We start from the raw sequence: 12959 nt of genomic DNA on the forward strand, positions 1-12959 counted from the left end.
ACCCCTTAGTGTGCTCTCTTAGTGTGCCCTCTTAGTGCACCCCTTAGTGTGCCCTCTTAGTGTACCCCTTAGTGTGCCATATTAGTGTGCCCTCTTAGTGCACCCCTTAGTGTGCTCTCTTAGTGTGCCCTATTAGTGTGCCCCTTAGTGTGCCCTCTTAGTGCACCACGTAGTGTGCTCTCTTAGTGCACCCCTTAGTGTGCCCTCTTAATGCACCCCTTAGTGTGCCCTCTTGGTGCACCCCTTAGTGTGCTCTAGTGCACCCCTTAGTGTGCCCCTTAGTGTACCCCTTAGTGTGCCCTCTTAGTGTGCCCTATTAGTGTACCCCTTAGTGTGCCCCTTAGTGTACCCCCTTAGTGTGCCCTCTTAGTGTACCCCTCTTATTGCACCCCTTAGTGTGCCCTCTTGGTGCACCCCTTAGTGTGCCCTCTTAGTGTGCCCCTTAGTGTACCCTTAGTGTACCCAATTAGTGTGCCCTCTTAGTGTACCCTTAGTGTGCCCCTAACCCTTAGTGTGCCCTCTTAGTGTACCCCTCTTATTGCACTATCTATAGAGTGTTCTCTGAGCCCACCATGTGTACTACACATTGTGAGTATATACAGTACTTACAATCTATTGATCTCCTTGATACTCTACGATCACTTTTACTGTTATTCAAAATAAATGCTGCCTGCGCAACTAAAGAAAATACATGCACAAGTCAAAAATATTATTGTCAATAAATGCATTAATATTAATTTTATCAAGTAATTAGTGGGTTAGAACAATAACATTGAATGTTCTCAAATTAAGTTATATACATGTGCAGTATTTAATATAAAAACATTTGTTATAGTTTAATACATTGCAAATAGTATGTTGTTTTAAGCACATTCAACACATGATATGAGGTTCTCCATTTAAGTAAATAATTTAACTATTATCGTAACATCAACTTAAATATTCTTGTTGTAGACATATTCAATGTGATGTCAGACTAAAACAAGCCAATACTATAAATATATTTATTATAAAATGTTTTAATTGAGTATTTAAAAAAATATTTATCACCAAAAAAATTGGAAGGGAATCTTGGTAGAATGAACAAACCTTGGAAGAATTCATCCTCTTCCTTCTTATGAAATATAACATCACCTTGAGAGGGCGCCACATCATATCGTGCACCACGTGAAAATGGTGATCGTGAATACTTGATCTGACTTTCATTATCATCAGGATGCGCATTTGTTAGAAACAAACGATTTGGATTGCCATATACAGCTTCTATATAATAAAACCATGCAAACATTTCATGCAGTGAATGTTTTAGTTATAACAGCATTATATTATGCTTTACTGACAAGATAGCAAACTAACCTACAGTAGGACACTTTCTTGTGAAATGAACAAGCGGAAATATATATTTAATACTTGTCAATGACACACTATACGACCGTCATGGATGCGTCATTTACAAATAATTAGTGATGCAGAGAGATGTGTCAAAAAACCTGGATGGTATGTGACATCAATGAACAATGTGTGTCCATCAATTTATCACGCACCATATCATGAACATTGTCAAAATGCGTCAAAATGTGTGCATTATGGTCACCTAAAGGTAAGTAACTTACAATTAGTAGGAAACGCACCACTTTATTCACAAGACCAAACAAAAATTCAATGCAAAAAAGGCAATTTGCTAGCTTGTCAGTATAAGATGATGAAGCATGATTTTTTTCTACTCTAAATATTGTGTTGATTATTAAATACATAATGTTTATGTGCCATGTTATAAATATTAATCAAGTTACAACCTTTGCAAGTAAACATGAAAGCCAGTTTATTGAATGACATTTATACTTAGTGCTTAGGTATACAAAATGTGCATCCAGTTGAATTAATTTTTTGGACACAAAATCTTTTTCAAATTCATCAAGAGTGATTTAATTATATACAAAATTACTGCAATGACGACTATTAAACAATGTCCACTAGAGAGTGTCTCTGTCTATTTTACCTGCAGCATGCCTGTCTATCAGATAGATGACCTTCTTCTTGCAGACTTCCTGTTGCTCATCAGGTAATATCTGTATGATGTACGGCCAGATTGTCTTCTTAGCATGAGTATCAAGAATAGGAAAGATACTCAAAATCATACCATCAAGATTTCTAAAAAAAAAGAATTAGGTAGGTAACATCAAAAACTTAAAAAGTAAAGTTGAAAGCTCTGTCTACACCATCAAACTAGTTTGACATTTTTTTGTCACATAAAGTTTGATAGTGTAGACAAGACTTAAAGCATTCATGCTTTTTTTTGTATCTCATTTCAATTTCCTTGTTTGTTTTGTATATTCTATTATTTTCTCTTTTTGGAATGTCAATGCGATACTGAACAAATTCAAACTGTTTATTAAACACTGCTCTCTTATAAAAGGAATTTAAATCAATGAAACCGTATAAATGTTTTGTACAAAAATTGTCTGTGTCTGTCAACAAATGTTACCTTGATCTGTAATATTCTTGTAATGCTTTCTTTATAAGTTGTTTCTCTCTTGATGTCAAATGATGATCCATCTGAAAAAAGAAGAATCCAAGTTTAAATTAGGTCAAGAAACACGGGGAAGCCCTAAATGTATAAACAGTAGGCCAATAGCAGAATTGATAATAAGTCAACTCTCCTAATACCGGACACTGTTGGGCTAACAGAATAAGTCTGGTTTTCTGGAAAGTCTGGTATTTAGAATGTGTTTTTAATGGTAAAAAGGAAATTGGGACCTTTTGATCCTTAAGAAAAGTCTGGTATTGGGAGAGTTTCTGTTTTTCATAGAGCCTCTTATTGGGAGAGTCGACTGTAGGCAACTTTATTATTTTGTTCACACTGAGGCCAGATTTCAGTTCGGTGACCAGAAAAAAAGATTGGGGAAAATGGGTCTAGTTTTTAAGAATAGAATTTTCATTCTGGATTCTGTACAAAGCATGTGTGAACGCATCGGTCTAAAGAAATATAACATAGCCCAGAGTGCATACACCATAAGTCAGTGTGGACGTAGCTTATATATTGTATACTTCTATCCATGTTATCATTTTTTTCAACCTACCATTTCTTTAAATGTCCTTCCGCTTGTAAAGAAGTCAGGTCTAGATATCCCACCAGCCCTAAGCTCCTCAATATCTTCAATTGTAGCTTTACTGTGAAGGCTCTCGGATAGCCATCCTGTGGCTGATGACACCTGACTGGTGACTGACATACCACTCATCATGCTCATAGTGGACGACACATATACTATGACAAGAATGAAGGAATGAATGGATGAAACAAGAATCCAATAAAACATACAGAGGAAATAAAGGAATTAATTTGGGATAAAAAATTTACCATGAAAAAGAAATTATTTTGGTACAATATCAACATGATTCATATAATAGTAATAAGTAATATTTAAATTTATTTAATAATTCAATAAACAGTAATTATAACATAGTTTCATAGTAATAGTAATATGGTTTCATAGTAATAGTAATATGGTTTCATAGTAATAGTAATATGGTTTCATAGTAATAATAATATGGTTTCATAGTAATAGTAATATGGTTTCATAGTAATAGTAATATGGTTTCATAGTAATAGTAATATGGTTTCATAGTAATAATAATATGGTTTCATAGTAATAGTAATATGGTTTCATAGTAATAGTAATATGGTTTGTAATATGGTTTCAGATGCTCAGCCAATTTACTGTATATTTAATTTGTGCATCTGTGTTTGTTTTGAATAAAAATAATGGTACAGTAATATCTAATGTTCTTTATAATAAGTACTTCTGACTTCTTTAAACATAAAGACCAGTTATTTTGTATACGTTACATCATACATACAGTAGTCATGTATGCAGAAAATACATACAAATCAACCCCAAAATATGAAACACAAATGTAACACCTAAACATATTGGCTCTTTGATCTATTAATAGTTTTATTGATTTGTTAAATGAATTGTATGCAAAGAAGTATTGGCATAAATGATGTAGTTAAATTTTGTTGAAACTTGCAGAAACTACATTGTAAAACCTGTAAATGGAATAAGGATATGTGTGGTCTCTGCACATTATGTGGAAATGGAGAAATTGAAGATACTATTTTTTATCAAATTGTAACCGTTTTGCACAATTATGATACATGGATTCTCTATACATCAGCAAATGCTGATAATAAATTAATGTACATTTTAGGCGGAGATCCTCTTGCAATTAACAAGGAATCTCTCACCATTTGTTATTATTTTTGTAAACGTTACTTAAGAGCTGCTTGGGAGAAACGATCAGAACTAAAAAACCTTTAGTTATTTTCTCTCCTCTGTTGTTGCTTTGTAAATACGGTACCTTGTAGTTTTTTTTCTACTGCTATATACTGTACATATTTTTAATGCTTATACTGTTGATTTTATTTTGTTTCTCTCTTCTTTTACTGCACCACAAATGGTTTTTGTTTTGTGAGTGCCGCTGTTTTGAAGGTGAAGTGTTCAAATTAAATTTAAATTAAACTGAGATTTCCTTTTATGGGCATAAATGAGTTTATAAAATGTTCAGTTGCATTCTGTGACTGTGAACGAGAAAATCAAAACTTACGAGCCTCCTGGTTTTGAGAAGGAGAAGGAAGGTTGGAAGGGCTTCCAGTCTCAATCTGAAGTGTCGGGCTCATTCCACTCCCCTTTAAAAATTGTATGAGGTGTAGATGCGTCTTTTTCCGTACGTCTAATCCATTCACTTTTATAATTTTATCACCTGGTCTAAGACCAGCTCGATCGGCAGGACCACCTGTGAAAAAACAGACAAAATAAATTCAGATTACATTTTTTATTTTCAAATTATTATACAGTGTTAATATTTTATAGAATTGTTATTTTTACTGTATATATAGATTGTGTAGTGTCTGTACATAGATATTGCAAAGGAAAAAAAAAATTTGTTTATAATTATTATTGTTATATAATAGCACTTATTCTTAATGTTATATAAATAAAAAATCAAAATAGTGTATAGCATGGTATAAACGTGGATCTCGAGTACACCTGCAGTGAAGTCAACTGATACTATGTATCTGTCAATGACGGCCATGTGTCTTCAGAAGAACAGTAAATAGTAATATATGATACTTGTATTTTCTACTTCATTCAACAAATTCATAATAATTGTAACTATATATTGAAAACACAAAATCAATAACATAAGAATTTGCACGATAGTAAGTTTGTCTTAAAGTTAAATATAAACATCGATGGTGTAAGATTTTCCACTGCTTTGGTCTTAGTGTATTCATATCTTTTATCTATAGATTATTATTTCATATTCTAGCGTAGTACTGTAGTAGTGATGTATTCAGCAGATATCTTTTGTTTTGGCATTAGTTGTAATAAAATCAATATATGACAGCTTGTCAATAGGACTCATTGTAAAAGTATTTAACGTTTTACCACTTGTAACCTGGCTCTGCTAGCTCTGACAATATGCTAGCAGTATTATGTAAAGAGATTTTGTTTGCATAGTTGGTTCAGGGAAAGTAGGGACAACTTATGGAACAAGCCATCTTGTTACAAACAGTGTTGTTGTTTTACACATGAGAATTAGTTGGCCATGCAATTCAACTTACCTGGGTCTATAGATTCAATCATGACAGGGCTGTGACCAACCAACATAAAACCAAAAGAACCACCAGTCCGATCAATTGAAACGGTTTTACTGTACAAAAAAAAGGTCATAGGTTAAATACAAGCTTACAATTTATATAAAAGAAGAAAAAAAAAGAATAATGAAATAATCTATTTACATCATTTGCATAGATAAATAATGTGAAATTGGAAATATACACATGAAATTAGAAATGTTTTCACCTTCTACCAACATACTGGGCTTCTTTACTAAAAAACAAATCAAATCTATCTCTCTGAGCTGGTGGCACAAATACCCTGTCAAAAAAAGGATATTAAAAATAATAATGCTACTGTGAAAATCTAATATAACAGTCCTAGAAAATCCATTCATTACAGGACGAAAAAACTAACCATTTAAAAACATGTCTTATTAACTTTTTAGCCTGAACCAAGAATCATTACAAGTTTATGATGTGAAAATTAAAGAAAACAAAGATTTTATTAACCTGACATCGTCCAAAATTTGTTTCTGATTACTTGAGTCTAACAGCGCCGCCAACGCTCGACCAAAGTTGTCTACTTTTTTATCTCGAGCATATTGTTTAAGTAAGGCAATCAAAGCCTCTTTCTTTGATGGTTCATCTATAAAAACTGCATCCATCTACGAAAAAAAAACCACAATTAGTTTAATATACAGTTTAGTTACTTTGTATAAATAATAATTTAGGCATGCTTATAGCTCATTAGGCTAAATACCCCATAATAACAATAAGATACTACAAAATTGACAAAAAGATATGTTAAAAAAGGTCAGGTTTTATAGCTGCCCAAAAGGCAAACATAATTTGCTTGTCTTTTTTTTGGTCTATCTTCATTATCTGTTTTACTGTTAAAACTATTATATTGTAAACCAATTTCTAAATAATTTTTTAAAAAGTAATCTGGGGTCTCTATCAAACAAACCTCCTGGATTCTCGAGACCCCATTTAATTATTTTCTTGAATCATTGTACATAGAGTAACTATTATTTTATTGTGATTTGATGAATAAATCTATATGTATTTGTATTGTTAAGAATTCCAAGAGGTAGAGAAAATGAACGATAACCATTTAGATTTTCTCCTTTAGTTGATATTTTTAGTTTCATATACTTTTAGCTGTATATTACTGTTATTGGTCCTGTGACCGGGTGTGGTCGCAGGTGCGCATCGCGATGTGTAGCATATCTAGGGCAAATACACCTTTGCAGGGCCCATCCCACTCCAGCTGTATTGTAAAGCTCTACACAATCAAACAAACAAAAAAAGTGTGATGTACCAAAATATGGTAGTGATATGCCCAAATATAGTAGTGATATGACATCATGTCCATATATGGGCACATCACATTTGTTTGTACTGTATACTGTATAGTGGCCCATAAAGAATTTATCTTTTTTTCTCAGTATAAACATATCCTCCATTTACAACACAATTTTCAAAATTAGTGGATCATCTCCTGCAGTACAACAATTTAATATGAAATTTAATATATATTCTATGTAAATTTCAAAGGGCACAGCTTGTCACAAAATATAAAAGACACCAAAACTATTCTAAACCAATCATGCGTGAAATGGATATCTCGTAATCAAAATGATTAGTTTTATTATGGATGGAAATGAATAAGATAAGTACTGTATTGTACAGTATTATAAAGGCTTAAACTACAGTACAATACAATGCATAGCTAGTGTATCAAGGACCTACATGAATTATTCAACATTGTAACCATATGTTTTTTATTGAAATTGATTTGGTCAAAAATAATAATTTCATGTCAATTATTATTGTGATTATTCATTATTTATGAAACATCTTGAGGTGTTTAAAGAAAAATTGTTGTTGAAAATTAAGCCCTCTCGCCCTAGAATTAAGCCCCACCCCCCAGTTTATATCCGTTCACCCAAAATTGAAATTTGCTAACTTTGCTTTTCATACTAATCAGATACAAATACAAAACAATATTGATTTTAATTTCATTGTCAATGTTAACGATACAAATCATAAAATCATGGGAATTATTTACTAACCAACAGATTTTCAACCAACGAAACCGATATTAATTGTTTTACACATTTTTTAGAGGATAAACTTGAATTTACAAACCCTGGATTAATTATGACTAAAACTTTTGTGCATGATTTTTTATAGTATTCTATTATTTTACAGTAATTGAAAAACAAAAATTAGATGATTACCAACCTTCTTAAAAAAGCCTTCAGTTCTTGTTCTTCGATCAACACCCATCATGCCTTCAAATCGCAGCGCCAACTGCCGAACTGACTGGTGTCCGGCACCAGGAATAATCTTTATATTAAGTTTCCATCCACCGCTTACAAATATCTTAGCATCGTCCGAATGTTTAATTAACGTACCATTTATTTCAAGTACCATGTCTCCAGTTTTAAGTCCGGCATAAAATGCGGGACTGTTATTTTCTACAATTTCAACATAAACTGGTCCTCCACCAATCAAAGTCATTCCGTATCTTCCATTACGATCTCGGACAACGTCGCACTGTCGCACGCATGACACGACAACAATACTTGGTGGTACGTTTGGACACTGACGTGCAAGAGCTTTTATACCTTCTGCCGACATCTGCGTAACATTATGATTATGTAACTCCACAAGTTGGTCCCCTCCCTGTAGTCCTGCCATTTGCGCATGACTTCCCTTCTTGACGAGAGTGATATACGACGGAGCATCCCCTCCGATAGAGAAACCAAAAGATTCTGGCCAGTGTTTGTTATTCACGGGCATTGGTAGGGGTTGTCGGAAACGTGCAGGTTGACTTCGACGTGAAATTGTACTGGAAGCCTTGGACGCACGGCCAACTGACCGCGCTTTCTTTGCTGCTCCTATTCTTGAAGGCATCTTGTCCTTTGATCACTGGTAAATTAAACGAAACTGTATCCTGTTAATTTATATTTTTCTTAAAGATGTATTGTCCCCCAAAAACATGAAAAATGAAGATTAATTAAATTAGACTTTGAATAGGTTTTTTTTTTTTTGGAGTTTTAATAAAGTTAATCACTTCCATAGAAAAGAAAATGAAAAAAAAAAATGTTTTCACATATAAATTGACAAAATAAATGGTTAAATTCAACCAAAAACTCACTGGCTGGCTTTTTTTTGTGGGTAAATACATTTTTTCCATCCAATTTTTGGTCAAAGTGGATAACTATTATGTTGCATTAAAATGGCATGTTTAACAAAAATTTTGTTAATAAATAATTTTTCTTTAATACTTTATTAGCCAATTTAAAAAAAACTTCATCAGTTAAACAATAGAGTATCAAATAGAGTTAAATTAGAAAGAGAACACAATTTTTATATCATTATCTGTAAGTGTGATGACATTTAATAAATTATAAAAAAAACACAATATTTTGATATATTTGAATATAATAAAATATATACTGTAGATACATACTGTAAAACAAGAACAGAGTGTAGTAGTGGTAACCATATAGACATCAAATTGAAGTTTGTGGTACCCATGGTAACTAGCGACCCCTTAAGACCCATAAAAGCCCTCCCAAGGATGGGCACCATGTCAACCATACTTAGTTTATTTAGGGCCTGTTTCTATTGAAAAATAAAAAAAGAACGGTTTTTTGGAAACCGGTTTCGGCTGTTGTTTATAAATAAAGATCGCGTTGCAGCTCAATTTTTACTCCAATAAAACCGGTTCCGTCCATGTACGTGCGTTCGTTATGAATGACGTCATTATATACGCCACAATGCATAGCGCGATCCCCAAGAAATAGCATCCATTTCATCATAGAAGGGGGAATTATTACCTGAAACTTTATTGTGGTCCTTGGTTAAAGTATAGGTACGTCGCACCCTCTGATATTGTCAAGTTGAACTCGTCTAGCTTTCACACGCTTTACAATATTCTTAAAAACATGTAGGCCTAGGCCTACGTGAGTCTTTCTTCCGACTCCCGACAAGTCCCCTCATCTTCTTCCCTTCACATATTTTCTAGAGAAATAAAAATGACTTAGGCCTAGGTCCTATTGCGCGGGTTTGATCGACTGCGAGTTGACCACAATCGTCCCAGTGCAGCAGACTGCAGAGTTCAGTTTTTGGGGTCAAATTGAGACCGCGATTGTGTTGCAGCTAAAAATTGCTCCACGGAAACCGGTTTCAGAACGGTTCTTTACGATCGAGACCGCAATCAATTGGGGTTTTTGAAACCGTTTTTAAGATCGGTTCTTTTTTGTGGTTTTTTGTGGGGACCCATTTCTGCTGGCAAGAAAAAACGGTTCTTGAAAAGAACGGTATTTAAAACCGTATTCTCTGCTCTATAGAAACAGGCCCTTAGAGGTAAAAACTGTGCACCTGTGCTATATTGATGGGGAAATCGCTTACTTATTTAACACACAGTGTAAATATCATTTCATCAAAATCAAATTTGATATAATTTTTTTTCATGCCAAGGACAAATCCAGGATTTTTTTAAAAGGAGAATGCTAAATATAATACTAATAGTGTAAAAAAAAACAGACACCAAAAAGTAGATCATCATTTCATTTTAGCTGTCAAAAGTGGGAGCTTTGATAATGGTATCAAATTATTAACACTTATTACTAGCCAATATAATCTTTTTATTCTTCCATTTTTTTTTATGCCAGGGGCAAATCCAGGATTTTTTTTAACGTGGAATGCTAAATATAATATTAATAGTCTGTCAAAAACAGATACCAACATGTAGAAAAGGGTAGGAGCTTTAATAGTGGTATCAAATTATCAACACTTATTACTAATTAGTATATTCATAAACTCCACCCTGTGACTAACATAGCTATATAGCAATTAACACGCCATGTTGAGATTCCACTCTAGGCGTATCATACGTGTGGATCAATTCAAAATGGTAAACAAAAGAATTTTACGAACACCACGCTTGTTGTAGGTGAATCAGTCCATATTGTCAATGCAATGAAAAAAACGAGGCGAAAATCAATAGACAAACATAGATCATGGAGACTCAATGCATTCTCCATGCACAGATTAAGTATCGGAAAATGAACTAGATTTGAACTCGTCACTACGGACGAGTTAGGTTATCCGCAGCCCAAAAGCCACGTGCACGTCATACGTTCGAATATTGCGCACAGAAAAACGATTATGCCATTGAAAAAAAGTTAGTGCGCTCTCTATTTTACGTCACGTCTGAGTATATACGGTATACACTATATATTGTATACGTACTAAAGACAGTGCAGAATAGGTGAAAATAAGTTATTGACGCTTTTGGACATGATGACGTCATAACAATTTAAATATTTTTAACTCATGCGAAAGATAATTGATTGACCTAGACAATATAAAAAAATTGAGTGAAATGGAATACGGATAAGTAGAGATGCGCTCTATTAAATTTGACGAGCTATGACGAAAGAGAACAAAATCCTATTTTTATATTCGAGTGGCCAAACGATGACGTCACAATGTCCGGTTAGCCATATCGATGCATGATTCTATATCTACAACTCATCAAATTCCAGAATATGTAATTTTAAAAAAGTTCACCACGTAGTTTAGAATTTATGACTGTTTAAAAAAATGTCTAATTTTGACGAATTTTTGAAGTTTTTCTTCAAAAACGTGCATAAATTGTTCAATTCTACGTGCTCGTATGACGTGATTTTAAGTCGAAATTGATTGAAAATTGATAAATTTACTAGAAAAGGCTGAAATAACAAAAATCAAGCAAAAAAAATACGTTTTTGCGCTACGTGCGCACGCGCGCGTAAAAAAATTGCGAACGCGTGGGAATTTTTGAAATGCTCAAAATGACATGAAACGCGTAGAAAGTTGATTAGAAATTGAATTTTCGCATTTTGAAATTTTAAACGCGCGTGCGCGCGTAACTTTCTGTCAAACATGCCATTTTTAATCCATAGAAAGTTTGAGCATGTTATGACTTAAATTTTCACCAAGTTTCAATACAAAATGACTTTTAGTTTTTATTCTATGATCAATCATTGAAATTCATAAAATTGCGCGTAACTTACGCTGCGCAACTCGAAATTCGAAAAAAAAAGTTTCTTGCACATCTACAGCTACAGGGCTATCTTTTGACAAAGTTATACAATCATATGTTGGCCAGAATTAGAGATACGCTGCGAACAAAAATCGTGGAAAGAAAGAAGAAAATAGAAGAAAAAAGAGAAAGAGAAAAAAAAAGATCCTGACAATAACAAGAGGTTATCCGCCAAGTGCGGATAACCAATTTTAAATATCAATATCTACAAAAACTAAACTACATAGGCCTACATGTACCAGGGTTTGTGTATTATTATCTTTTTTATGTATATTAATTAAATTATGTATAAAGCTCTGTCTACACAATCAAACTAATTTGAAAAAAAAGTGGGCCCAAATATGGTAGTGATATGCTTAAATATGATATGTGATATGACATCGTCACGTGCATATGGGCACATCACTGTCACATACAGTATTTTATTTATTCAATTTTCAGGCACAAAAATACATACAAGACAGGGTTGCAGCACCCTGAGGATTGCCATTAAATTGAAAAGCACTATCGAGATGGCTCTCCATATACTGCACTTGAACATATAGAAGTAGAAGTAAACAATAAAAATACAAAGATGTAAAAATTGAAAATTGCGAAGCATCAAATTGAGCTTTATATTATTATAGGGTTATTACCTTGTAGAAAACAATTTATTTTTGATTTGAGGCATGCTTCAAATAAAATTATTTATAAGTAAATCTAGTATAAAAGTTGCTATGGTGATACAACACAAAAGCATGTAAATAAGTTCATTGTTGAAGATTGTTGAGTCATACAAAGAAATTCAAAATTCACAACCAACAGTCAAACTAAAAGTCAATGACCTTTCAATCTATTAAATAACAAAAACTTTATTATTGCACTCCAACCAATGGCATGCACAAGTTGCTTTAAATTCGGCAGGATTGCCTATTGTAATACAGTAGGTATTACAATATTTTAAATGACACAATTTTTAACTGGCCAGGCATAAACTATGTACAGTACATTATAACCCCTGCTTTAGGAAATTCCTATACGGTTCTTACATCTCTATGAAGGATGAAGGATACGTTCCCATGACATGGACTCAGGCATGGACTATGGGAAATATATGTTTAACACTTGCCACCCACTATTCAGGGGACATCCCTATTAAGGGGATACTTTGATGGGTCCTAAAGGATGTGTTTTTTTAATACTGTAAATGTAAATGTCTTCCATTCATAAATATAAGTATTTCTGATTATT

At 33.3% G+C, this 12959-nt stretch overlaps 1 protein-coding gene across 10 annotated transcripts in view; it reads right to left on the bottom strand.

Annotated features, from left to right (window-relative positions):
• The window catches only part of LOC140058982 (delphilin-like), a 28777-nt gene that overhangs the window by 14962 nt on the left and 856 nt on the right, over nucleotides 1-12959 (bottom strand). For 8 of the 10 annotated variants that reach the window (XM_072104802.1, XM_072104846.1, XM_072104832.1 and 5 more), the window contains exons 2-11: nucleotides 7874-8563; nucleotides 6137-6291; nucleotides 5871-5945; nucleotides 5630-5718; nucleotides 4609-4797; nucleotides 3081-3265; nucleotides 2486-2556; nucleotides 2000-2151; nucleotides 1090-1263; nucleotides 610-678 (exon numbers count right to left, since the gene is read on the bottom strand). In XM_072104802.1, the coding sequence (XP_071960903.1) occupies nucleotides 610-678; nucleotides 1090-1263; nucleotides 2000-2151; nucleotides 2486-2556; nucleotides 3081-3265; nucleotides 4609-4797; nucleotides 5630-5718; nucleotides 5871-5945; nucleotides 6137-6291; nucleotides 7874-8548 (1834 nt within the window). In that variant the 5' untranslated portion in view covers nucleotides 8549-8563. The remainder of the gene's footprint in view (nucleotides 1-609; nucleotides 679-1089; nucleotides 1264-1999; nucleotides 2152-2485; nucleotides 2557-3080; nucleotides 3266-4608; nucleotides 4798-5629; nucleotides 5719-5870; nucleotides 5946-6136; nucleotides 6292-7873; nucleotides 8564-12959) is intronic. The other 2 variants (XM_072104840.1, XM_072104825.1) reach the window with 1 other exon arrangement.

The sequence above is a fragment of the Antedon mediterranea genome, chromosome 1 (genome assembly GCF_964355755.1).
Source record: "Antedon mediterranea chromosome 1, ecAntMedi1.1, whole genome shotgun sequence".
In the NCBI taxonomy this organism is placed as follows: Eukaryota; Metazoa; Echinodermata; class Crinoidea; order Comatulida; family Antedonidae; genus Antedon; species Antedon mediterranea.